Source organism: Oncorhynchus gorbuscha, linkage group LG25, assembly GCF_021184085.1.
Source record: "Oncorhynchus gorbuscha isolate QuinsamMale2020 ecotype Even-year linkage group LG25, OgorEven_v1.0, whole genome shotgun sequence".
In the NCBI taxonomy this organism is placed as follows: Eukaryota; Metazoa; Chordata; class Actinopteri; order Salmoniformes; family Salmonidae; genus Oncorhynchus; species Oncorhynchus gorbuscha.
In genome coordinates, this window is record NC_060197.1 from 3,785,057 (window position 1) to 3,813,034 (window position 27,978).

Below are 27,978 nucleotides of genomic sequence, written 5' to 3' on the forward strand. Positions count from 1 at the left end.
AATGGCACAGCCTGCCTGGTGTTAAACCTTCCCAAGTTCACCCATTGTACCCCGTTCCTCTGCACGCTCCACTGGCTTCCAGTCGAAGCTCGCATCCACTACAAGATCACTTGACTGAGGAAAAATATACTTACTATAACAGATGTGGTTGTCCCACCTATCTATCTTAAGATGAATGTACCAACTGTAAGCCGCTCTGGATAAGAGCGTTTACTAAATGACTAAAATGTAAATAAATGATAATCCTATGGGGGTGGGGGTGAAGGTGGCCCAGTACATCACTGGTGCTTCCACTCATCCAGGATATCAACTGGAAACTGTGCCTGAGGTGGGCACGCAGCATCAAGGGCCCCACATACGTGTTGTTCTCTCCCTTACCGTTGGTAGACGATATCGGAGCATGAGGTCTGATACCAACAGGCTCAGATACGGTTTCTATCTATAAGCATCAGACTGCTGTGATTCTCCACACCTTATCACAACTGCTGACACGAGACTCTTACTATATTTCTCAATTTATACACTTGCCCCTATCCCCAATACACATGTAAACATTGTACCTTCCTGAATTATACTTATGCTAAAAATGTTATTCTATTCTACTGCCATTTACTTTATGTTCGTATTCTTGTTGCATTGTCGAGAAGGAACTTGCAAGTGACCATTTCGTTGGACGATTTATACCATGCCTATCTCGCACATAAAGCACAGCAACTGTGAACAAATGGTCTCGTCTTTGCCAGTATGTGTCTGGCGAGTAACTACTTGAATGCAAGGCTGATTTGGCCAAGGATTTCTCTCGGTCTCCACGTCCAATAAAAGAAACAAGCATAATTGAATAGTGGATCGCTAGATAAGCGGGTTCCCGACCAGCAGATGGAAGCAGGAGATGTCAGAGCTCTGGAGATCTCCCGAGTAGAGCAGTGGTCTAAGGCACTGCATCTCAGTGCTAAAGGCGTCACTACAGACCCTGGTTCGATTCCATGTTGTATCACAACTGGCCAAGATTGGGAGTAACATAGGGCGACGCACAATTGGCCCAGCGTTGTCCGGGTTAGGCCGTTCATTGTAAATAAGAATTTGTTCTTAACCGACTTGCCAAGTCAAATAAAGGTTAAATTAAATCAACTTGAAAAAACAAAAATAAACACTGTCACAAAGTGTACATAGTCAGTTGAGAAGTTAATGTCTGCTTGGTGAGTGGAGCAACGGGAAAATTTGTACAGTTGAATGCATTCAACTGAAATGTGCCTTCCGCATGAATCAAGAAGCAAAACACTGTCCAATGAAAGCCAGTGGTAAGAGTACAACAAAAGGTCTTGCTTAACCAGTGTGTCAGCTCTGGCTAAAATACAGGCAGACACAGTCGCAGATATTTAAATTAAATGGGTTATACAGGTCACTGAGGCCAACACTATACCATGTGAGCTGCTAAAATAACTAACGTTAGCCATGTTCTCTATCATCCAATGCCATCTTGGATTATTTAATTTACCAGCTAGTCAGCCAACTCCTAACGTAGACTAGCTAGCTTCCAACTATCTAGTAAATCCGGCGAGTTGTGGTCTTGTATTTTATGTCCAGCCAGCTAACCAAATACCCCGCAGCTAGCTAACCAAATACCCCGCAGCTAGCTAACCAAATACCTCGCAGCTAGCTGTCAAGTAAGTCATAAACATTATGAAATGCCCTGCGGTCGATGACGTTAACAGCTAACGTTAACAATTTAAACTTTGTGGCCCATGTGTGATGTAACACGACCCTTCAACTTATTCTAGTAGTGTGTATTAGTGCCCCTCAAACTTCTAACTTCTATTTTTAGCTGGTTAACTAGCTACTTGTTATTTCTACTAGTTTGATAACTAAGTTAAGTAGTTGGCGTTTGCTGGCTAGTTTGCAATTCAGATAACGTTAACAAGATGGTCATGATCAGGCGCTAGTCAGCCAACTTAACTACTTTTGGTTGATATAGGCTAGTCAGCTGTTAGCTAGCAGGCTAGTAACAACGTAATTGTATTTAGCTAACAAGAAACAAAACAAGTATGCTCATAGCTAGCTAGTTAATTATTCAACTTCATTGGCTAACGAGACTGGCCTGGCCTACAATACAGACGCTATATTAGCTAGGTAGCTGTTACCGTGGCTAACTAGCAGCTAACGATACTTTTGCTTGCCAACGGCTGCAGACTTGCTAAATTGGTTAGCTAGCTACGTGTTTGTTGACTTACCCGAAGCTAAATCAATAGCTAGAAAACTGGCGTGGTTGTTTATTTTTTGTTGTCCCACTTATTTCCGAGTATTGGTTAGACTCCAAAGTTTGAAGATAACCTGAATATAGCCGAATAGATTGCACTGCTAACTCGTTATACATTTACGAACGTCTCGGCCACATGTCTCGATGTCTGTCTGAGACCTGTGAAGTTTAAACAGCACCGCACAGTGTCGCTGCAATACACTTTACACTAGGGGAAAAAAAAACCTTCAACTGTTTCCGGTCCCAGATATAACCGGAACACTGTTTAGTTGCCAATGATATTAAAATATTTTCAAGTAACCATTGATATTTTCCTTTCTTTTCAATTCAACGGAATTTATATGCAATAAAATTACTAGAAACAATTATACCAGTAACTGGCATGGGGGCTAAAAGGTTGTCATTTCATAAACAGTATCAAGAGACTGACAACTTTAGTGACAGGCCATCAGAAGTAAAAGGTAAGCTACACTCAGAGCCATATATACCCAATTGAGGTAGTTTGGGATAGAAAATCATTCTGATCCACTTTCCACTGGGAGACGATCTAGGAAAGAAACGTTCTAAAACAGCTCAACTTTGTTGTAATTTGATCAATAGAATATACATATTTAGGGGAAAACATTTTCCATTAAAATGTGTGTATTTAAAAAGTGGATGATCACAGCCATGTAACATTGTGGAACAGAGGCACCCATTGCCTCCTCACACCACAAATCAAGAGCCCCAAAAAGACAAAATGTTCAGTCTTTTATTTAAAAACTATAAACAGTCACCAAAGTAAATAAAGCCAATCTAACAGACTGTTATGTCTATGTATAATAGCACATCCTACTGACACTGCAGAAATGAGGATGGGTGGGCTGCCCCGCTCGGACGCTAACAGGCAGTCATTAATGTTACACAACACACCATAGAGAGGATAGTCTGAGGACGTGAGCCGGAATGTGGCATGGTATTAAGAATGAAAAAATAGTACAGTAAAACGCCACACTATATTAACATAGAAAAAAAGTAGTGAAGAAAATATACCTGCACATAAAGCAAAGAACACAGGAGAAAACCTGTATAAAACTCCATGTATTTAAACCAATTTACAAATACAAAAAAAAAAAAAAAAATGTACGCGCACTGTGCTCGTACAATGACAAACGTTTACAGTGGATACATGTTGGGGGTGAGGGGTGAGAGAATACCTTCAATATTATTTTCTTCTACAAAATGACATGAGATATATTATTCCATACTCTTTCAGCCAGCAAAATGAGTTCTACAAGGTATTATAATACAAAAAAAGTCAGTTCCACAAAAAAAAACTGTTTCCCCCCCCTTAACTTTACAGCATCAGTACCTTTGCAGAAGTATTTACAGGTTTTAAGTACATTCATCCACTGCTGAGTATAGAATCACATTAGATACAAGTAACCAGGGATCATTAAAAAAAAGAAACTTAGAATCTACCAAAGTAATGCTTCTATTTCTCCACAGAGCAAGTTCCCCAGTGGCTGTATCGGCATGAGAGGATTTTCTTTATATATATATATTCACAAATATTTACAAGATTCTTTTCATTAATTGTAATGGTATTCATTTCAATAATAAATAAGTGAAAATATATTGACTCAAGTAAGAAAACCACGCTACCAAGTTGTAAAGAAAAACAATCGAGCCAGTCTCCTGCAGCTGTGTCTCCCTCCCCCATCTCTAGCCTCTCCCCTCCCTCGGCAAAGCAAAACTCCTCAAAGTACTGCCGCTCCTACTCAAATAAGTTCTCTGCAAACAGTCCCAGGATTACAAAAATGTGCTCGTATTTAGGGTTTCATTAGTAGAGTCCCTCAGGGCAGCAGTCTAAAGAGCTCCCCCTCTTGGGCGGCTGGTGGAAGACCCCGTGGCAGTTTGTTTTGTGAAGGAGATGGGGTGGGATTTGAGCACAGTGGGGTGAGGGAGGGGAGTCCGAAGGGCATGGTCTGGTGTTACCCACCTGTGTGCCCCATTGTCATGACACCCCTGAAGGATGGTTCTCCTATTTTTGGGGGTGGGGTTGCCCTTTTGGACTCAAGCTTGGAGAGAGCGAGTCAGTTCATAAAGGCATTTGGCGAGCGTTGTGGAGACCTCCATGTTACTGAGTGCCAGCACAGAGAGGTGACTCTCATGCCTCTTCACCAACCTGAGAAGACAAGATAGGAAGCTGTCATTACATACTATCCATGAAACAGTAAATAAACATAGGTTTAATTGATTATGATTCATCCCGCCGATCAATCAGCACGAGGAGTCCTCAGAAGACCCTTCTGTAGTTGTGAATGGATACAAAAAAAAGTTCTTACTTTCGACCGCAGTCTGAATACTTGGCGATGTTCTTTAGCGTTAAGGCAGCAGTTAGTCGTATGTGTTTGGTCATTGGTCCCTCTTTTTCATCCTAAGGAAAAGGATTGTGGAATTCATCAGTTACAAGATACATTGATAACAAAAGATTTCCAAGTGGGAATATATGATAAATATGGAGTAGTCAAGGACTGCAATGATTAACATCTTAAATCTTATTTCCACATATAAAATCATACAATTCTGTCAAATGCCAGCCAGACACCTTCAGTGTAAACAAACAGCTAAGCTTAGCCATACTCACAGTGAAGTCCCTGAACACCAGGTTCCGAGAGCCTCTGCGTAGTGCCATTAGGGCTGCGCTCGGATGATTGACAATAGCTTTCTGTGCTCGCGGTGCTGGAGTGCTGCTTGCCACTGGCTGAGGCCTGTGGAACAATGCAAAAGAGTCTGCCACACATAGCGCATTCTAGCATCACCAGAATGGACATTAGCACTAGCATGCTAAACTAACCAGAGGGTACATACTTGGAAGTTTTCTGATTGGAGTCTTGCGTCTGTGTCGGTGTCGGTTCCTGCTCCAGTTTTAGTGCGGCCAATAGGGCATCTCGAGAACAATGCTTATCCTACAGGAAGAAAATAGGATAATTGTCAGTAAAAAGCCACAAACATAGACTGATAGATTGAGAAGGTGTAGTCTTACCTGTAGATGGGTTATGAAGGACAGTCTCTGTCGGGGGAAAGGTTCACATCCCTCCCAGAGGCACTGGCCTGGGTACAGCTCCTTGCCACCATGCTGCGTGGCTGCATGGTAGAACACCCTAGACGGCGTCTCAAACCACCTGGAAGAACAACACGGATAACAATGGGACAGTCAATGAACAGGCCACTTAGACTCAATTCTGATATTTTTTCCACTAATTGGTCTTTTGAACAATCAGCTCTGAAAAAGATCTGATGTGATTGATCAAAAGACCAATTAGTGGAAGAAATACCAGAATTGAGCTGCCTGTCTAAACGCAGTTTTAGTTAGCCATGGTATGAACACACCTTTCACAACACAGGACTTCTTTAAGTAGGTCAAGTCAATATGGCCAGAGATTGACTCACCGTTTACAGGACTGCCACAGACACTTGAAGTTCTGTCCCGCTTTCCTGGTCTGCTCAGGGGGTGCCACCATGGCTTGTGGCCCAGGAAGGGGGGCGTTGGGGCTGGAGCTGCCAGCCTGCACAGGCTGAGCCACTGTTGGCGGAAGCTGCGTAAAACCAGGCAAAGCTTTATCAGACCAAATAAGCAAGTGATAGTGTGTTGTATGATTGTTTTACTATTTCCCAAATAAAACAAACAAGTCCAAAACATTTTTTTTGTATTTCTTTTGCCTTTTAAAAAGTATGACAAAATAAATTAAGCTAATTTTGAAGAAATTCATTTAGATTTTAGCCTAGCTACCCTCTGCTTACAATAAATATGATACAATAAATATGAATAACCTACAATTTGCTTATTAGTTATTCAGAAATGAATTAAACAAAAATATGAACAGACTTTTGAATAAATTATTCAAGGTCCTAGAACCTGAAGACTCATCATTAATCTTGTTTCATGCAAGTAATTTGCTTGTAAAATTAACAACTGTAAGCCTTGCATTGCTATACGATGACATGAAAGATCACACACACCTGCCAATCCAATAAGTGCAATATAAAACAAGTCAGTCTGTATAAATCATTAAATGGCCTCTAACCCTACTCATCCCAATGCAGTTGATTTTCCCAAATAACAGCAACAGAAAAGCCTTGTAGTTGCACGTGATGGATAGCACCCTTCCACCTACAACTACACATTTAAGGACTTGACCGATTGTCCTTTGGATAAGTATGGTCAGATTTTTTACCTGTTCAAAAGCTCAAGCCCCCCCCCCCCCAGATCCACTTTTCAAAATAAAATGCATGACTACCTTTTTTACCATAGAGAATCAGACAAATGTAGGCTACACTCTGCCAATAGGCTTCTTTGCATATTCAAGCCAGTCTCAAATTACAACACTGCCCCTTTAAGGCTCTCCTGGAGATTGGTTGGCCACCTTGGTAGCCTATAATATATTGCAACATTACAAATACAACCACACACAGTTTTTCCAAAGCACACCGCATGCGTGAGCGGTTTCATGTGACAGATGAAAATATGTTAGAAATAAAGGGGAGATCTAAAGATGCATCAACTTTAATCTTGATGGTTGTACAGTCGTCTCAAATAAAACTGAAGTACCTCGGCATTACTCTGGACCCTGATCTCTCTTAACGAACATATCAAGACTGTTTCTTTCTTTCTTTTTCCCATCTACGTAACATTGCAAAAATCATAAACTTACTGTCCAAAAAGTATGCAGGAAAATTAATCCATGCTTTTGTCACTTCTAGGTTAGACTACTGCAATGCCTCCTTACTGTCCCTAGAATTTCTAAGCAAACAGCTGGAGGCAGGGCTTTCTCCTATAGAGCTAAATTTTTATGGAATGGTCTGCCTATGACAATATGAGAGAGACAGACTCGGTCTCAACCGTTAATGATTTATTGAAGACTCATCTCTTTAGTAGGTCCTATGATTGAGTGTGAAAGTAAACGGAAAGGCACTGGAGCAACGAACCACCCTTGCTGTTGCTGCCTGGCCGGTTCCCCTCTCTCCACTGGGATTCTCTGCCTCTAACCCTATTACAGGGGCTGAGTCACTGGCTTACTGGGTGCTCTTCCATGCTGTCCCTAGGAAGGGTGCGTCACTTGAGTGGGTTGAGTCAATGACGTGATCTTCCTGTCCGGATTGGTGCCCCCCCCCCCCCTTGGGGATTTTTGTGGGCTATACTCAGCCCTCAGGATGGTATGTTGGTGGATGAAGATATCCCTCTAGTTGTGTGGGGGCTGTGTTTTGAAAAGGTGGGTGGGGTTATATTCATCCTGTTTGGCCTTGTCCAGGAGTATCGTCGGATGGGGCCACAGTGTCTCCCGACCCCTCCTGTCTCAGCCTCCAGTATTTATGCTGCAATAGTTTGTGTGTCGGGGGGCTAGGGTCAGTCTGTTATATCTGGAGTATTTCTCCTGTGTGAATTTAAGTGTATATTTTTCTCTCTCGCTCTACCTCTCCACCTGAGCCCTAGGACCATTCCCTCGGGACTACCTGGTCTGATGACTCCTTGCTGTCCCCAGTCCACCCGGCCGTGCTGCTTCTGTTTCAACTGTTCTGCCTGTGTCTATGGAACCCTGACCTGTTCACCGGACGTGTTACCTGTCCCAGACCTGCTGTTTTCAACTCTCTAGAGACAGCAGGAGCGGTAGATACTCTGAATGATTGGCTATGAAAACCCAAATGACATTTCCTCCTAAGGTGCTGACCTGTTGCACCCTCTACAACCACTGTGTATTATTATTTGACCCTGCTGGTCATCTATGAACATTTGAACATCTTGGCCATTTTCTGTTACAATCTCCACCCGGCACAGCCAGAAGAGGACTGGCCACCCCTCATAGCCTGGTTCCTCTCTAGGTTCTGGCCCTTCTAGGGAGTTTTTCCTAGCCCCCGTGCTTCTACACCTGCATTGCTTGCCGTTTGGGGTTTAGGCTGGTGTTCTGTACAGCACTTTGTGACATCAGCTGATGTAAGAAGGGCTTTATAAATATATTTGATTTGATCGACTAGCATGGGTTACTAATATGACTAGGATTATGCTTGGATACTTTGAAACAAGGTAAGACATTCGTCATAAAATGACAAAACATCCAGGTTTCAAACAATTACGTTTATGGATCAAGGGCAACTCCAACAACCTCATGTTCATTATCTCCAGCACAAAACCAGTGTCAACATATGTGAAAACAATGCATTTATACATTTGTAGAGAAAAAACCTAAAGTAAAAAAGTTCTACTAGATTACTTAACAGAGATTTTCAAACACAGATTCACAGTGATGTGGGGAGCAAGAAAATACCTCCCTTGGGCTAAAAATGCATTGCAGGTTGACAATTTAAAACTTTAAACCTTACCCCGTGATGTCACAGAGAAGCATTTATTTAGGACTTCTCTTCTCATCTTTGTAACCACAGATTGTAAAAACGTGTTATTTTCACACATGTATACACTGGAAATGATGAATGAAGTCAAAAAGTGGTGGGATTGCCTTTTAAATAGCTTCAAAATGCAGACGCCTCCACTCAGATTCAAGGTGGGTGATGTCCGGTGCGCAACAGGCCCGGTCTTGTGACCATTTGATCTGAACAAACCGTGCCTGGAGTATGTCAAATTAAGCCTTTAGACATTAATGACCCTTCATTATATTTGTCAAACATGACTGGTGTTCACCCTTTATTTATGTAATTAAATGTCTCATTAAAGTTCGGCTCCATTTTCTGGTGCCTTCCTCATGTCAGCATCGGTTTGGACGCGAGGCTGTAGCCAACATGCATATCATCTATACTTTGACACGTAGGCTTTTTTATTAATGTGCATAAAAAAATTAGATTTTAATATTATTCCAATGTTGACCCAATTCTGATCTGAGTAATTGTTCGATGTGAAAAAAATGTGTTTTATTACTCTTGTCTGAATTTCAATCTACATTCTTATTGTCCAAGCATTGTTTTTATTTGTCCCCAGACAAGAGAACAAGCGTTAATGTCGAGTCCTGCATTTTATGTTTGTGAAGAAAAACGGAGTCCCATGTTTTACCAGCAGGAAAAGAATGTCAGTGATCCAATAAAGTATTCAAGATAAGTCAGCAATCTAATGAGCTTGCTAGCCAACTAGTTGACACAGCTTGCAAAACTGGGACAAGAAACAAATTGTTGAGCTATGTGAAACTCACCGTAGAGCTGGATGCCTGTATGGTGGAGCAGTTCCTCTGCTGCGTGGCATTCTCTATTGCTACTTTGGCTACTGTGCTTGGGTCGGCTCCAGCAGGCACGGCCACCATGGTGGCACTGCAGCCCGCCTTGTTGGGGTCGCTGATGGTGATGATCCTCACTCCCACCTTACAGGGAATCACAGACGCCCCCTTGTCCTCCTCTGCCGGCCTCTTGAGCGCACGGCCCTCGCCACTCAAACCATTGGCCGGCAGGGTCCCTGGCCCCGTGGCGCCCTGGGAGTTTACAGTGACAGTGGGAAACAGCTGCTGCCTGAAAGCAGGCAGAGTGTAGTTAGGCCCCGGCCCCATAGGTCCGTTAGAGAAGGGGCCTGTTGCCTGAGGCCCATTGGCAAGGCGCTCTGCCTGCTCAGCTTTGGCAGTATCCTGCTGGGGGACAGAGGGCTCCTGGGGAGCCCCATGCAGTTTCTGGGGAGGACCCACCTCCCCGTTCCCCAAGTGTTTGGAAGCGAAGTGATTTGGAATGTTTTTGCTTAAGTGGGAACCGGTGGAGGCGTCCCCTCTCTCAAAGTCACAGACCCCGTTGACGAGAGCCTTTTTGGGGTCGACGTGTCCCTCCTGTGGGTTAGCCGGGCCAGAGGTCTGCTTCCCGTTGGTGGGGCAGCTCTCGCTGGCCGGTCCATTGACGCAGGCCCCCTGGCTGTTCCCTGAGTGGTATGGAGGTAGACTGGAGTCCATGCACTTCCTCCCGTTAAGCAGCTTGGCCCCTGGAGCATCAGCCCCTGCCAGGTCTCCGTTGCTGGTTTTGGTGCCAGCCCCATCAGCTAGAGAGGAGTTCTCCATCACCTCGATCTTGCGTTCGTGGATGTGCAGACCCGTGGCGTCCTTGGCCTCCTCCTCCTTCTGGCAGATTATCTTGTCCCCCCTGAAGGGCGGCGGTGGCCCGTGGAGAGTGTTGCCTGTCTGGACCGCTGGCAGGCCTGGTGCAGCGGCTCCTTGGCTGATCTGGGCGGCGGCTGCAGAAGCTGAAGTGGTGAAGCCTGTATTGGGCACCACAGTGAAGGTGACCTGGCCACCAGGAGCCTGGCCCTGGATGATGGTGGCGGGGCTGCTGGTGGAGATGAGCTGCACCGTCTGGAGAGGCCCCCCTGGGGACTGGAGCTGGCTGGGGACCAGCTGTACATTGAGCTGCTGGGGCTGAGGCTGGCCCTGTGAGGCCACCTGGTAGAGCACCTGTGGGCTTGGGGCACGCTGCGTGCTGCTAGGGGGAGGCACCTGGGGTGCGGGCAGGATGAGTTTGCCGCCCGGCGTGGAGGGCCGCTTTGGAAGCAGTAACTGTTTGATCAGGCTGGACTCTGTGGAGGTAGGCTGGGGGGGCTGCTGTTGCTGCTGAGGCAGGGGCTGGGCCTGAATCTGAAACTGCTGCTGGGGGTGAAACTGCTGCTGGGGGTTCAATTGTTGTGGTTGCCGTTTGACCGACAGCATCTGACTGACAGAAGCAGAGGCTTGCATTGGGATCTGTGTGTTGGAAGGAGAGGGCAGGCCCTGGGGTAGTGGAGCAATAATGGGAGGGCAGGGTGGGGGGTTGGAAGGAGTGGGAGACTGTCCTGCCAGTTGGATGGCCTGGCCACCAGACATGGTGGAGGGGTTGGCCAGAACAATCTGATGGATAGCCGGGGCATAGGCCTGGTTCTGCTGGGGGTTGGGGCTGACAATGACCACGCTGGACTGCTGCTGCTGGTTATGAGTGGTTGTTGGTGATCCGCTGGCCTGCGAGGGTGCAGGCTTGGGGGCGATGTTCTGGAAAGTGACACGGGAGCCCTGGGCGTTGGACACGCCAGCGATGGTGAACACCTGTCCCCCGCCCACCTGGAAGTTTTGCAGTGAGGAGCAGGGGGCAGACACGGCGGCGTAGTGCGGGGGGGCAGAGAACACAGCAGTCTCCTGCTGGGTGCCCTGGGAGAGGGCCTGGGGTACTAAGGAGGGAGTGTGCGGCAGGGGCGGCCGTTGGGCGATGGGCACCCCCTGAACCCGCGCCGTGAAGATGTGGCCCTGCTGTACCTGTTGGAACAGTGTGACAGGGGTCCCGGTAGGCGCCATGACCTGTTGATGATGGAGCTGTTGGGCCATGTTGGGGCTGTGGTTCTGGACCACCTGGCCAGAGGTGGGGATGGAGCTCTGGACCATGGCCGTCTTGAGGATATCCGCTGACTTGGCCTGCTGAGCTGAGTGGGGGTGCTGATGTGGTGAGGCCTGGTGGTGAAGGGGGAGCTGAGGAACAGTCTGAGCCGCTTGGGGGAGGGGTACACCATCCTGCGGCGCTGCCGGGTTAGCAGTAAGGCTGGGGACTGGAGGCCGGGCAAAACCAGGATACCAATTGACAAAGTGTAAACACAGAGAGAGACAACAAAGAACACAGAATCAGTGATTGAGGTCCAATTCGCACAACTACAAAGTATGTCTCACCATACTCCAAGACAACATGTACAGCAACTATGTCTGATGTTTGTTGTGATAACAATCAAGGTAGGTGGAAACTTGAATTTTAATGCCACTAACTACAAAAATGTAGTAAGTTGTACAGTGAGTTTACCTGACGGGGATGCCTGTGGGTCGACAGGGACGTCATGTTTGGGCCCTGGTGTGGGGCTAGCCTGCTGCTGGTAGTACAGCTGGATGGGTAGTGGGATGGCCCTCCGTTTGACCCCCACCACATGTATGTGTGCCTGCGCATTGGGCTTGGTGTCCTCAAGCCGCTTCACTGTGTGGTTTGGGAAGATGGTCCTACAAAATGAAAGACACGGTATGAGTGCAGTTGACACTAAGACCTTGTCAATCATGTTTCTCAAAGTCATTGAATTTGGACCACTACTGTCCATAGGGTGATTTCTTGGTTGAAAACACAACATGAATACAAGGCTTCCAGGACCACAATTGGGAGAAGAAGAAAAACTGTAAACTTCTAGTTGTGTGTTCTCTAAATGACGACGATTTTCAAAGAAATCGATTGATTTAATATGGGATTATGACAACCAACCGTAGACATTTGAGGAAGCCTTGGGAGGCCAAGATGCCAGCGCGTCCCATCTTGCTGCCGGTGGTGAGGTACTCAGAGTACATCTCTGAACGCGACACTGAGCTCTCGCCGCTCACCTCGAAGTGGGCGTTCAGCCTGGTGGAGACAAAGGGAACTCAGGAAGGTGTCACAGAGAGAGCATGACTATGAGAGGATGTGTGTGAGAGAGAGGGACTCACCACTGCACTGTAAACTTCTCCCCATCTAGCTCAACAATACCAGGAGGAGGAGTGGACTGGACAGGGACTCTTGCTGCTAAAGTGAGAGATGATATGATTAGTGAGTCTAATTTGATAAACTTACAAAAGTTTTCGAATAAACCCATTCGACGCTGGAAACACTTTTGTTCTGATGTGAGACTGAACGGTCAAATCTGCAGAACAGTGCTCCCTTCCTACATGGTGTGTTTAGTGAGCTGTTCCTCATTTTGCCCACTAGGGAGCAGCGACAGTACTGTACAAGCAGACTGCTATGTTTACCCTAACTTGAATTATTCTTAGCACCTCATGCCAACGTCAACTTTAGCTGATTGATTGCATACAACACGGGTTTACACCATTTTGCCTGATCACCCATGTTTCTAAATAACCAACAGATGGAACGTCTCTACAGACAGGGTGGACGCAGAGGCTTATGGGAGGCGTAAACTGATGAGCTGTCAGCTTTCGATCAGACTCCAACGTACACGACAAGGAGCAAGGCTCCACAGAGCTGAGCCTATAATCTCAGGCCATTGTCTCAGGGAACTGTTCCTTTAAACCATATGGCTAATTATTGCCCTCACACAGCTTGCTCTGAATTCTGATTTTATGTACAACATGACTATAACCTGGCTTAGTTTAATTTCTATGTGCATCTGAAGATCAGGGGACAGGGTTTAAGTGTTAAGATGCTCACCTGGGATGGGTGCGCCCTGCAGCGGAGCAGGCAGCTGTTCTACAAGCTGCGGCCGCACATCAGCCACCTGGCTCTGCCCAGCGGCCTGGTGCTCCATCAGCCTCACGGCCGTCAGAGCATCCGGACCAAACGTGTGCAGGTCCACTGATACAAGCCGCACCAGCAGATCTGCCCAGGTAGACAGAAATATACAGTTTAATAACATGTGTCTAAATTGTTGCATGACAGTTATTTTTGATTTCCCAATTCTGAAAATCATTGAATTTCCAATTCCTCCAAGTGACGACGAATATCTTCTGCGGAACGAGTTTGATTGTTAATTAATGCAGCTTGGTTGCTGTGCCATACTAAGAGACTATACTTAAAATCAAACAATACCCAAACACTCGATTAGCCAAGTTGTTAATGCTATACTTACACTTTATCTCAGTTAGATGGTTCTCCAGCCCCTCCATTCTGGCTTGGTTGTTTATACTACTGCATGTATCCTCAATCCTGACTAGTGTCTAGGTTACTGGTACCCTGGTTAGAGCTAGGTTGTTGGTATCTCACCTATGCTCCTGTCCACGGAGGCGATCTTGCTGCAGGGGATCTCGCCCAGCTGGGCCAGCAGGTAGAGGACCTCCAGGGAGGACATGAGGAGCATGAGGTCAGGCAGCGACAGCAGGCTGATCACCTCCCGGTATGACTCCTGGTCCACGTACTCACAGATCAGCACGCTGTTGTCCTCCGCCTTGCTCAGATTACCCAGGATCTCCATGGCTGAGGGGAGGAGGAACAAATGGTCAGGCTCTGGGGATATCATCTATACTTTTAGCACAATTTATGCTTACTGTTGTTACATAAAGACATGAAGTACCATTCACATTAAAAAAGGACAGTGATATAAAAATATATCTGACATTTGTAATAAAAAAGACCCAGACACTGAAAAAGATAAAGTACGGGCTCTGACACTCACCCCTCATCTTCAGGAACCTGTCCCTTGACATCAAACATTTAGTGATGGTGTGAAACATTAGGTGGGTTGTTCGAAAGTCAACAGGATCTAACTGAAGCTATTGTGAGAGAAAACAGATATCAACTCATAGAATCATCAATAACACAAATGCTTTGGAACAGCTACAGCCTTGTCTAACATTATACAATATTATACTGAATAGTACTAATTCATGTAATGAAATAGCTCAATACTGCACAAAATATGAACTTTCAGAACATAAATATTCTAGCAGTAAAAACGCCTCACCTCTGCGGCCACGTTGCCGAGTGTATCCAATCCCAGCTGCCGTAGGGAGACGAAGTGGCAGTGGGCGCACAGTAAGAGGAACCGCAGACAGGTGCGGTTAGCAGCAAGCAGTTTGACATTGGCCTCCTCGAAGGAGAGGTTGCGGAGGATGACTCCCACCTGCAGGACCCGCTGACCCTCGATGTCGCCGATGCCTAGGTTGCGTGGAGGGTGGAAGAGGACGCCCCAGCGCTCATCCCCCGACGTAGTGTCTGTCACTGGGAGAAGAGCAGAAAGAACAGTGAATGTCTGATCCACCAAGGACATCTTCATGTCAGAGCAATGGCATTAAGAGTATCTTTTTTAATGAGAAATCTTCAAATAATTTATTACACAAAAAGTTCACTAAACAATGTCAAAATATTTATTTGACTTAATATTTCCCCATTGTTGTGAAATAAATATTTTATTGTGCAATGGGTCTTTAAAATTTGGTCTGTCAGCATACGCTGCTTACCTTGTGTCAGGCTGGTCTTGTCCCAGATGAGGTCCCTGACTTCAGAATCCTCTACCACATCCTTCCAGAACTGTAGAATCATATTCACAGATTATTGTTGAAATACTGACTGCCGAAAAGATGCATTGCTATAAAAACAAGAGCGGTTAAGGCTGATGTACTCCCGCAAAGTCAGACATCACACCGTATTTCACTAAGATCCCTGAACGGCTGGAGGCGAGGCAACTATTTTTTTTCTCCCTCTGACCAAAAGCCTAGTAAGTTACAAACCTATAATATAGATATATAGTGAGTCTTTCAGTTAAATCTACCTTCATGAAGTCCCGGGAGGTTTGCTCCTTCCAGTCCACCCCAAACACAAAGGAGAAGCTGCCTAGTGCTGCAAATTCACAAGAGTACCGTTAGAGAGAACATTCCAACCCTTACATTCTGAGACAGAAGGTATTTTCACACCTGAGGGATCACAAAAAAAAAAAAAAAGTTCTGCCATGGCAGTGCCTTGAAGGGAATGCAGTGTTCACATTTTGTTGCACTGAAGCCTGGATTTTTGCTTCAAACTCTAAATTAACAATTTTACCAAGGAGGTAATAACTCATCTCGTCTCCATACAGGCAAATGAAAGAGAATAAACAACTTTCAACCAATTTCCAGTATGCCCAAAAAGGGAAACTGAGTACATTAGTGCAAGTGTCAACAGTTCCCCCACCAAGTTCCCACAAGACAAAGATTACAAAAAACACTCATACATCTCTAATTACTGTCCTGAAAAAATACATTTGGATCCTAATGAAGAATATTTAAAGGCGTTGAAGACGTACAGTCATCGAAGACGCCTGCATGTGCCAGGAGCAGCGTGATGAGTTTGGGGTCTTTCTCCAGCTGCATGGCATGCTTGCTCTCGTTGGACAGGAGAGTGCAAACGTTGATTGCGAAGTCCACTTCATTGGGCAAGCCCGACAGGAGAGAGAGCACCAGTTTGTTATAGTCGCATGGGGCCGTGAACTCCATGGACAGCCCATAGCTTTGGCGGAGATAGTCTGGGGACAAAAAACAACCACAAATCCAGTTGTAATTTCAACCTCAAAGTGAATGTAAAGAAAGCCTGATGAAAACATTTGTAAAAATGTACAATGTTGTGCTATAAAGACCTTGAGAAATGATGATGAGTTTATTTAGACTGTTCAGAATAATGATTACAACTGCACGCACTGGGACACCTGGCTGATAATGAATATGCATTCAAAAGATAGGAAACCGTGATTAAAGTCACATGCAGGGGTGGAGTGAACAAGTGCAACTTCCTGAAGCCTCAGTCTCTTGGCATAACTTTGCTGGGATGGCAATGATTGTATGGCATATTTCAGTTATTTGAAATTGATTACAGTGCAATCAAACGGGATATAAATAGACAACTCCTCACAGCCGCCAGCTCTGCATCTGTTTCACACGTGTGGGTGTGTGTGTGTGGCTGACAGGACTCCTGAACTAGAGCTACTTCACACACAGCGGGTATGGTGGTAATGCACCATCACACAGCACCATGGTAACACACGGTTGCAAATTTCCTGCACGCCTGGGGACATGACAACCTCAGTTCAGATACACTCTTACTGATGGGGGTCTCTCATGCCTGGGCAAGATTGGACAAAAATTCTAATACAAAGTCAAGATTATTCAAACAATTATCTCAACCGCCATATGAGGGAGGATATGATATTCTGGTGGCAGGGCTCTGGTTTAAAGGCCCATATGTTTGTGCATAAACAAAAGGAGTATAAATGTAGCAGACCTAATACAGTAAGGAAGTATATTGCGTCTCAGTTCTGAAGCACACCATTCAACAGCTCAAAGACAAATCCTATATTAGCTACTTTCATCATACATTTTAAGATCTTGTTGTCTTGCGAACATCCTCTCTTGAGCTTTTTTACCCCCCCCAAAAACAAAATGGAGGAATGAATGTTCAGCACCCACTTGGCCATTTCAAGCAGCTGTATAACCGTATTACCATAAGCTCTCACTTTAAGGAGCAGGCTTTACCATAGGAGCAGGCCAGCAGCACCATTATGACTAACTAAATAGCAACATTTGGAGAAGAGCTGCCAAATCCTATCTTGACGAATCTATGATTATGTTATGAGGTGCAATAAACTGTCTGAAAGGACAAAGCAAACAAGCCTGCAGTATATGACATTCAGATGACTAACAAATGTGAGTGCTATGAGTAGAGAGACTTAGTTGAGAGGAAGTTCAGTGCTGAAGGTGGCCATAATGTTGACTCCATTTGAGTCGTAAAGTTGACTCAAATTCAGAGTTGGCGGTGTTCTTCAACAGCCCCATCACTCGATACTTGAATAAATGTACTCTGACCTAAGGCTACTTTTATTTATTTCACAGCATCCCAAAATCCACTAAAGGGTGGTCGCGTTACCTCACAGTATGGATACAGTAGAGTATCGCAATATCATTTTTGCCGGTTTTACATAGTTACTGTCACTATAATTGTTAAACGTAACCTTGTTTATGAACGCTAGTCAGGTGTACCTGCCCCACGACTCAGGTATTTATCATCCTACAGCTTTTTCTCCATCTTATCCCCCCCCTCCCAAAAAAAAGTTGAGCCGAGCACTTTAACCTCCACAACTACATTTCTCATGGCTTTCTCTTGTGTCTCTGCAGCAGACATACAGTATAGTGAGCATGTGTTTGGAACATCGAATCGCGATACATATCGTATCGGCACCTAAGTATTGGGGCGGCAGGTAGCCTAGTGGTTAGAGCAGTGGGCAAGTAATCGAAAGGTCGCTAGATTGAATCCCTGAGCTGACAAGGTAAAAATCTGTCGTTCTGCCCCTGAACAAGTCAGTTAACACATTGTTCCTAAATAATTTAGCATTAACACTGGAATGATAGATGTGCAGATGATGTGCAAGTGGAGATACTGGGGTGCAAAGGAGTAACAAAAAAAGAGTAACAATATGGGGATGAGGTAGTTGGATTGGCTATTTACAGATGTAATGATCAGTAAGCAGCTCTGACAGCTGATGTTTAAAGTTAGTGAGGGAGATAAGACTCCAGAATCAGTGATTTTTGCAATTCATTCCAGTCATTGGCAACAGAGAACTGGAAGGAAAGGCGGCCAAAATAAGTGTTGGCTTTGGGGATGACCAGTGAAATATATCTGCTGGAGCACGTGCTACGGGTGGGTGTTGCTATGGTGACCAGTGAGCTGAGATAAGGCGTGACTTTACCAAGCAAAGACTTATAGATGACCTGGAGCCAGTGGGTTTGGCAACGAATATGAAGTGAGGGCCAGCCAACGAGAGCATACAGGTTGCAGTGATGGGTAGTATATGGGGCTTTGGTGACAAAACGGATGGCACTGTGATAGCAAATTGGATGAAGTCTGAGTAGAGTGTTGGGGGCTATTTTGTAAATAACATCGCCGAAGGATCTGTGGGATAGTCAGTTTTATGAGGGTATGTTTAGCAGCATAAGTGTAGGAGGCTGTGTTGCGAAATAGGAAGCCAATTCTAGATTTAATTTTGGATTGGAGATGCTTAATGTGAGTCTGGAAGGAGAGTTTACAGTCTTACCAGACACCTAGGTATTTGTAGTTGTCCATATTCTAAGTCAGAACTGTCCAGAGTAGTGATGCTGGTCGGGCGGGTGCGGGCAGCGATGGGTTGAAGAAAACGCATTAAGTTTTCCTTGCATTTAAGAGCAGTTGGAGGCCACGGAAGTAATGTTGTATGGCATTGAAGCTCATTTGGAGGTTTGTTAACACAGTGTCAAAGAAGGGCCAGAAGTATACAGAATGTATACAGAATATGGGGCCATCCCTTCAAGAATCCTAATTGTATTTCAAGTCTTGGCCCAACCAAGAAGATTTGGGCCAAACTTATGTAGCTAATTATTGCTTTGTGGTTGTTTGAAAACACTTTGTAAAAGAGAGAAAGCTTTACCTGATACAGTGTGTTGCTGGTAGTTATAGGAGCAGGGGATTGCACCAATTGGAAGAGATGGTTTCGGGTTCCCAGGCTGCACCTCGTCATCATCCTCGCCGAAGTGATGGACTTTTTCATACTTTTCTAAATATCTGTAGACAAAAGAGAACTTAACGCTCAAGGGGTGACTGATCCAAGACACCACCTATTCCCAAAATCTAATCTGAAATGGCCTCTATAGCAAATAATCCTGTTTCACCCGATCCTCAAATCTGCCAAACTAGGATAAGTCCTGCATCCTTAGACTATGGCAAAAACACCAACTGTTGTGCCTCCAAATCCCTGATAACAAAACTGAACACCCTGGCACATTCCCACCATATAATTTGCCAATGGAGTTCTTTATGACAGCCACTCTGAGGAATTTGGTTAATGCTTGCAATCACACAAGTAAACTGGTAGGCTACACTCTGGCCTATAAAGACTCACAAGCCTACTTCTGTGAAATCCTACCATTTTCAAAGTTCTCCTACAGACAACACTAATGTTGTCAGGCTATCTGTGCCCACATCCTATTTCAACCCCAGCTGCAAAGCAATTCCACTACTCAGCCGCTGCCGACTGGAACAAACCACAAACGGGGCTAACAACACAACCAATGTCTTTCGCCTACTTCTATTCGACAGAGTGAGTATGAATGACTACACGACAAAGCATGAAATGAAAAATACTGCCAGAGGGGGATACAATCCAATCCAAGTTTGACATAGAGACCATCGGTTATGATTAAATAATTATGTTTACGCCTAGCTGACTCAAATCAAAAGACGTGTTACACCATCTGCATGACAGTGCAAGTGTTTAAGCAGAGTACAAGTCATGAATCCTTTGTACCCTATTGGACAGGGCAAACTAGTTTATCAAGAGTCACAACCAATACCAGTCTTCCTTAATATTTTTATATTCAGCTCGGATGTGACACAGTTGTGGATGATATGATCTTATCACCAGCACAGACATAATATTCTAGACACTGGGGTGATGTCTTCATTCAAATGACCACCCGCTCAGCTGGGGAGAGGTGCAGAAAGGTAGAGGGAGTTTTAACGAAACACAAAGAATGATAGCTTTCGGTCGAAAGACAAAAAAAATAACAAATCTACCAAAAAACCTGCAAAACCTTACTTGAGTTAATGTCTAACAAGTGTTGCAGCCATCTCTCACATGTTTAGGTAGGGTGGGACCAACACATCTGCACATTGAATATTTGTTTACACAGACACACATGCCGCAGTGGTGGCAACAGGAAATACCTCACCAGTGGTAGCGTGGAAAGCCCTGGCTAAGCGCGGAGTGTGTGTGCTGCCGTGAGTCAGAGTGAGAGCTCCAATCTGAACGGAGTCCCAGTGCTGCTGCTGGTTCGCAGCGGCCAAGGTAATCCCCCGTCCACGGCGCGTGACACACTGGACTATTAATACACCAACTCTCCGTTTGGAGAGGAGGGCCCCGGCTCTGCATAGCGTCATCACACGCTTGTCTGGGCACAGGCAGAAGGTTGTCTGACAAGACAACAGCCAGTGTGCCACAGAAAAGCATCACAGAATTAAGAGGCCTTCTCATTTTATCAGTGTCTAATCAAGTTGACATAGAAAAATTGTGTCATCGCAGGTGTCATACGATCAGCATGTAAAAAAAATCTAAACAAGATGACCCTTTTTCAATTAACATGAACGGCACACAAAAATGTAAGCAACTGAAACCATAGATCTAACACTGCAAATGGTGACTGTTTGCAAACTGATGTAATTTAAGGTCGTCCGGATCATACAAGAGCTGATAGGACATAAGAGCAGCCCTCTCAATAAAGGCTGCCAGAGAGAGAGAGAGAGAGAGAGAGAGAGAGAGAGAGAGAGAGAGAGAGAGAGAGAGAGAGAGAGAGAGAGAGAGAGAGAGAGAGAGAGAGAGAGAGAGAGAGAGAGAGAGAGAGAGAGAGAGAGAGAGAGAGAGAGAGAGAGAGAGAGAGAGAGAGAGAGAGAGAGAGAGAGAGAGAGAGAGAGAGAGAGAGAGAGAGAGAGAGAGAGAGAGAGAGAGAGAGAGAGAGAGAGAGAGAGAGAGAGAGAGAGAGAGAGAGAGAGAGAGAGAGAGAGAGAGAGAGAGAGAGAGAGAGAGAGAGAGAGAGAGAGAGAGAGAAAATTGGGTGCCCTCTGTTGGACAAGCACACAATCAGATCGAGTAAACTGGCATTACTACTGTTCTATAAATAGGTGAATATATATTACTATACCATGAAAATTAAATGCTTGCAGATTCATTTGAGCAGACAGAGACAACTTCTTAAACATGGACCAATGAGAAACACTAGAAATCCAGATTATGAAGCCTAAAGCTACATCAAGCAATAGGCTGGTTTTATTGCTGATAAAATAATAAATGGAAGCACTATATACAGACCACTACTGAGAGTGGGGGTGAGTGAAATCCAAATACTCGGTTGAGGACAAGAAACTAGACTGGGGGAGACGATGGTAAACTACACTGAGAAGAATGTTAACAACTACAATCAAATTGGGAATCACAAAGGTAAAATAATGCCATTAGACCAAAAAAGGAAACAGTTTGAGCTCAAGACTATGCTTAACATAACGAGAATGGTGGGTAAGTTTATTTTGTCAGTCCCCTAAATACATTTTCCGCTGGTGTAGTTTGCTTGATGCAAAGTTTAAAAGTTTGACTCACTTTCAAACATTTCTTTGTGTGATCTGCAGAGTGCTTACCGCAGTCAAAGAAAATTGGGACAGCATGCCCAATCCTAGGCCAATAGTAGTAGTGTTGCCTACCTCAGCTAGCTTTCGCTAGTCACAACATCTCCAATCCCCACCTCTATGGACTGTTTTATCTGTGAAGCCATTGTTGCAAGGTTTTACAAATTTTTTTTTTTAAGTCAAGAGAAAGACATGGCAAGCAGATAACTACTGACAAAATAAGGGGGTATACTGAGGGAGAGAGCTAGCTGTGGCCTCACGCTGTGGCGGAAAACCAGAACAAAACCTAAGCAAATGGCTCTTCACCTGTAATCAAATTGCAAACAAGCAGACTTTCTATAGTTTTCTTTGTCCAACACACAAAGTTAGGTCCTACTTGCCAGTCAAGTCTCGCGATACGCCTTATTATTGTGGCAAGGAAACAGAACACAAAGCAGATTTAACTTGTTTAGGAAAACAGCCCAAAAGTTGGAAACAAACATCCTTATGTCATCCAGATTCACATTTATACTTAAATATAAAAACGCAACATGCCACAATTTCACTGTCACAGTTCATATGAGGAAATCAGTCAATTGAAATAAATTCATTAGGCCCTAATCTATGAATTTCACATGACTGGGAATACAGATGTTCATCACAGATACTTTTTTTTTTTTAAAGTAGGGGTTGAAGGTTGGAAAACCAGTCAGTACCTGGTGTGACCACCATCTGTCTCATGCAGTGTGACATCCCCTTTGCATAGAGTTGATCAGACTGCTGATTGTGGCCTGTGGAATGTGTTCCCACTCCTCTTCAATGGCCGTGCGAAGTTGCTGGATATTGGTGGGAACTGAATCACGCGATCATAAACGTCGATCCAGAGCATCCCAAACTTGCTCAATGGGTGTTGACATGTCTGAGCTTCCAGGAATTGTGTACAGTTTCTTGCGACATGGGGCTGTGCATTATCATGCTGAAACATGAGGTGATGGCAGCAGATGAATGTCACGACAAATGGGCCTCAGGATCTCGTCATGATCTCTCTATGCATTCAAATGGTCATCAATAAAATGCAATTGCATTCGTTGTGCGTAGCTTATGCCTGCCCGGACCATAACCCCACCATGAGGTACTCTGTTAACGACGTTGACATCAGCAAACCGCTCGCCCACAATGCCATACATGTAGTCTGAGGCCAGTTGGACACACTGCCCAAATCTCGAAAACGGCTTACGGTAGAGAAATTTCAACAGCTCTGGTGGACATTCCTGCAGTCAGCATGCCAAGTGCACACTCCCTCATAACTTGAGAAATCTGTGGCATTAGATTGGCCCTTTATTGTCCCCAGCACAAGGTGGACCTGTGTAATGATTATGCTGTTTAAATAGCTTCTTAACATGCCAAACCCATGAGCTGGATGGATTATCGTGGCAAAGGAGAAATGCTCACGAACAGGGATCTAACCAAATTTGTGCACAAAATGTGAGAGACACGCTTTTTGTGCGTATGGAACATTTCTGGGATCTTTTCTTTCAACTCATGAAACATGGGACCAACACTTTACATGTTACGTTTATTTTTGTTCGCTGTGTTTTCCAAGCTATAAAAACACAATACTTCACAAACAGCAAGTTTTTAAAGGACCAAAGAGATGTCTGCTTTGCGTTTCCATTTATGCCATCGAACAAATAATCACAATCGTTGTATAGTCACAGCCCTAATTTATATGACACTGGTTTAGAAATCAAACTGACTTTTAATAAAAATGAACATGGTATAAACAGCTTGGGTTACACCAGGAAACTGTTGACCTTGTCAAAAAATAACATGCATTTCCAAAGTTGCAGCAGACTCGCTTGCAGACTGAGTTTTCTGTAGCTTGCTGATACATGAGTTTTGCGAAATCATTTTAGCACCCTCTATTTGACATCAGAGAAAGGCATACCCTGCTGTCCACTGATATCTGTAACTCTAGATCTATAGACGCTGTGGCCACGTTTCACCTTTGTTCAGGTGTCAAGGCTAATCTCACTAGCAAACGCTGTGCCAATGAGACAACTTGATTGTCTCCGACTTCACGTATGCAAGAAAACAGCTATGTAGTTCTAATCCAGCTCTTATTTTGGCATGGGCATCACAGTGTTAACAACATCATGTTGGGTACAGTCTATTCACAAGCAGCATCTCAGTCTTAAGAGACATCCTCTCCTGCACTTGAACTAAGGTTTTGCTCAGGTTCCCAGGTTGCAGGATTATTTACTATTTTCAATGACTAGTGCCTTGCCCACGTTCAATTTAAGTAGTGGTACAAGAAGACCAACAAGCAAACAAAGGACTCCCTACTTCCAATACATTTGACTATTCAGTGTTTGCCCTTAAGACCGCGTTGGTATTGAGATACCCCTCCCAGCTAAACCAAAGGGCTCTTTGGTTCCAATAAGTTTCACCGTTACAGGCTTGCTTGCCCTATAACAGAGACTACATACATACTTCCACTTAAACCAGTTTGAGTTGACAGTAGAAGGCGGTCTTAACCTGGTCAATTCAATTTTTTGTTTGGTAAAGACACAGGAGTATGGTAAAATAAATCTATAGATATATATACCTATATAAGCTGTGAAACAAACCTTCCAAGGAATAGAAGTATGACCATTCTAGTCTACAACTAACATGTGATTCGAGTGGGGTGTGTCATGGGGTAAAACACAGGAGAAGGGAGGGAGCGAGGTCAAATGCAGGCTTGAAATGGGTTAGGCCTGTGCATTTGTTTGAATATATGAAGCAAAATAAGTAATGCATCTGGGCAGCTCCCAACAGCTCCTTCCAACCTGCAGTCAGTTAGGCTATTTACAGCTCCGTGTTTCAGTCAAATATTGTTTTACAGGGCTTTACTCTGACATGTGTTAATTTATTTTTTACAAAGAGCACATGTGCACCTAAATTGGAAAATGTAGCCAGGTAAACACAGAAATTTAGGAGCGCAAAAACAATATTTGAAGTAATAATGTTAGAATCCTTCGTTCTCCTCGGCACACTGGTGCTCCTAAATAAAATATCACAATACTTGTATCGTCACAACATATTTGCTGTGCCAATACACATACGAGTAAAATAGTCATTGCAGAGCCCTGCGTTGAGCTATATCATAAGTTAGCCTATGACTCTACAAATGACGATTTGAAAGGGGAAAAAAAGTCTCACTGGGTGCAGGCTTTTGTTCCCAGCCAAGCAGCAACACACCTGTTTCTTGGTTGAAGACCATTTAGGCCTTGTTCATTGGTAGAATCAGGTGTTGCAGCTGGGCTAGAACATTCTGCACCCAACCTCACAGGGCGAAATTGCCTACCCAATATCAAATCAGGAAGTTAATGTTCAAATACTTTAATTCAATAAACTCTTATAGGGTATCAAGTGTTACTATTGTTCATCCGATGCCAATAATTAAATCCTTTGCTAAACATGCTGGAATAACCAGCACCATTTGGAAACACTTCATTACAATGCTTGGCCTATCATTGGCTCTGCATGTTGGGCCTATATAAAATCCCATGATGACTTAAGAGAGGAAGGCAATAACATCTTCAGGCCTATGCCAAGTTGTTCAAATTCATAAGCCATATCTGTAAGCAGGTATGCCACCTAGGTAGTCTGAGTGAACCTTGTTTAGAATTTAACATGCCTACATGATTGGATACTTGTAGACTATGTTGACCTACTGCTCTTTCAACCATTCCCAAAAAGTGAAGGTGATTAATGCAACAGGATTACTAAAGATATGCCGCTTCAACTAACTGGCAAAGCAGGGTTATATAAGCAGCCTCCAGGTTAGACTGGTGAATGTGATCCTTCCTCTTAAAAGCAGGTGGCCGTGGCAATGATGGCAATATTTTGGAGGGAAAAGGAGACTTGAGTAAGGAAGCAGCTCCACACTGTCCACAGGCTTGCTGCTGGTGAAACATCTACATTGAGGGCAAAAGGTGAAACATCTACACCGAGGGCAAAACGTGTTTAGGGTAATGTGCTGTTGATGGCATAGTTATGGCAACAGCTAGCCTAATCAATGACAAATGACCAGCCAGCATTCAGTAACACACCAATCACGGACCATTTAAAAAGCATTCCCAGTTCATGTCCCTTAGTAATAGTTTAAATCTACAAAGAGAAGATGTATGGCAGAATCCCCAGTAGTAAGACTGCATATAAAAATAATATATATATATATACATATATATACAATAGTGATCTGCATTAACCCACTAAAATGTACTAAATGTCAAATCATACTGTTATGAGGCATAAACATTGCAGCCAGTGTAAGGTCCAGTATAGTGTTTTTGTTTTCTGTGTTCAACATCTTTAAAACTGTCAGCGATGCTGGATTGTTGCATGGTCCTTTCCTGCTTCCAGCCTCTCACAATTTGTAAACATTTGCCACATGCTGCCTGAGTGTAGTAGATAATACAAGACCATGCCACTTACCGAAGGTAGTACTGTTTTAAAACAAATGCTGCATTTGAACAACTCCTTGGGAAGTTAAAATCTTCACCCAGCTCAGACCACTGATTTTTGTCAGAAACCTGTAAAGTAAATGAGCCTGTTATTATACATTTTTCAATTAAGCAATATCAGGATGCATAAAATATGGATAAGACAGTCAAACAATCTGATTAGCATCTAATAAGATGTTAATGTTAGCTACTTTTATTAGCTAGAACTGTGTATTTTATTCCATGTTTGCAAGCCATCTAGTTATCACCGCAAGCAACAACTCACAGCTAGCTACAGCTTGAACTGGATGGCTTACTTACTAGCTAGTGTTAGCAATCTGGCTAACATTACTTTTCTGGCAAGCCAAGCGTGCAGACTAAATGTGGTAGCTACCAAAGCCCGAGACAACGATGACCCGCTTCAAGCACAATACTAGTAACAATGATGGCGAGCAGTCTTTATTTGAGTAATTGTTTTCACGTTTACAGTTTTCAATAAATAGGCCTGTGTGCGGCCTACATGTGTCTTCGGCCATTGAGCCAAAGATGGCTAATGCGAATAACTAGCTTCCCCCAAATTATCGTAAAAAAATATAGCTGCACAAAATGTTAACTATCGCTCGCGGCGAATAGTTCTTCCTAGCCAGTGCTCTGTGCCGATAATCGATGTTAAACGTGCCCGCTAATTTTGAGTTGCTCTAACTGCACTCTCCGAGCAATGCAGCTACCGTACGGACTTTCAATTCAAACCATACACAACACAAGCCACCACATTGCATAGATGGCAAACTAGCACAAGGCCGACCGCAATCCTCTCTCTCCTACCGCGGTTTTAGTATGAAATAGCTCTTCGGGATGCCGAAAGAGAGTTCTCTAGCGGTTCACTGAAGACTTCACTGAAAACCGAGAGTGCGAAAATGCACTTTTAGTTGCACTCACCTTCGCAAATCCACCTAACGAAATGACTCTGATATAGAGAGCATTAAGATCCAGCTCTTTCCCACCCACGATAGGAATCTTCTTGAACGGCGATCTGAAGGAAAAAATCATTAAATACATGGAGAATGGTATTACTAATTGTTTGTAAGCATCCATAGTCATATGCACATGATGTTTAAAGGTGTATTTAAACGCCCCATTCTCACCCTCTGCTTCGGTGAAATTGCCGCAGCTCGTCCAGGAAAGCCAGTCCTTTCCTTCGCTGATCTAGTACATTTTTCCCCGTCGAATTTGCCATTGTTTTTGCATGTAAAAACGGTTAAAACCCCACTCACTCGCTTCCTAAGACACCAAGGATCCCATACTCCGCCGGCGCTCAGTCATTCGCGAAGCTGAGTGTTTAAAAAAGTTAAAGAAATAGCTAATAGCAAGAAGAGCGCCAGCTCGCTAATAAAGACTGATGCACAGCCACACACAGAAAACAAGCCGATTCAGTAAGTTGTAATAAACACTTAGCCAGAATAACGACCGATTTCAACGGCAAACTAAAACTGCCATTGTAAAATATGTTAAATTAATAGTTTTGGTATCAAATGTGTTCGTTTGGAGTGGTTTGACAGTGTGTTACGGACGCGGCTCCAAGCAATCGCACACACTGTAGAGCGGCAGCGGGATCCAGTTCCAGACAAAAAGATCTGAGGCCTCGAGCTCGTA

The 27,978-nt window shown here is 44.2% G+C and overlaps 2 protein-coding genes across 4 annotated transcripts in view; both read right to left on the bottom strand.

The window, feature by feature from the left end:
• LOC124013997 (protein SCAF11-like) overlaps window positions 1-2,444 on the bottom strand; it is a 33,471-nt gene extending 31,027 nt beyond the window's left edge. Inside the window, exon 1 of the mRNA XM_046328623.1 lies at window positions 2,229-2,444. The gene's annotated coding sequence lies outside the window, so the exon portion shown is untranslated. The remainder of the gene's footprint in view (window positions 1-2,228) is intronic.
• Window positions 2,445-2,991: 547 nt separating this feature from the next.
• LOC124013804 (AT-rich interactive domain-containing protein 2-like) lies at window positions 2,992-27,978 on the bottom strand. Of its 3 annotated transcripts, none has more exons than XM_046328340.1 (21): window positions 27,471-27,978; window positions 27,265-27,358; window positions 26,318-26,415; window positions 19,113-19,246; window positions 15,966-16,184; window positions 15,459-15,526; window positions 15,148-15,217; window positions 14,652-14,908; window positions 14,364-14,460; window positions 13,955-14,164; window positions 13,403-13,570; window positions 12,685-12,757; window positions 12,467-12,601; window positions 12,023-12,213; window positions 9,433-11,777; window positions 5,690-5,835; window positions 5,283-5,421; window positions 5,108-5,205; window positions 4,884-5,007; window positions 4,582-4,673; window positions 2,992-4,421 (listed from the first exon to the last, which is right to left on the bottom strand). In XM_046328340.1, the coding sequence occupies exons 1-21, from the start codon at window positions 27,560-27,562 to the stop codon at window positions 4,310-4,312; spliced, it is 4,962 nt and encodes a 1,653-aa protein (XP_046184296.1). In that variant the 5' UTR covers window positions 27,563-27,978; the 3' UTR covers window positions 2,992-4,309. The 3 variants fall into 3 exon arrangements, with proteins under 3 accessions (XP_046184296.1, XP_046184295.1, XP_046184297.1); XM_046328339.1 differs by having other exon boundaries at window positions 12,685-12,760; XM_046328341.1 differs by lacking the exons at window positions 26,318-26,415; window positions 27,265-27,358; window positions 27,471-27,978 and adding an exon at window positions 20,413-20,537 and having other exon boundaries at window positions 12,685-12,760.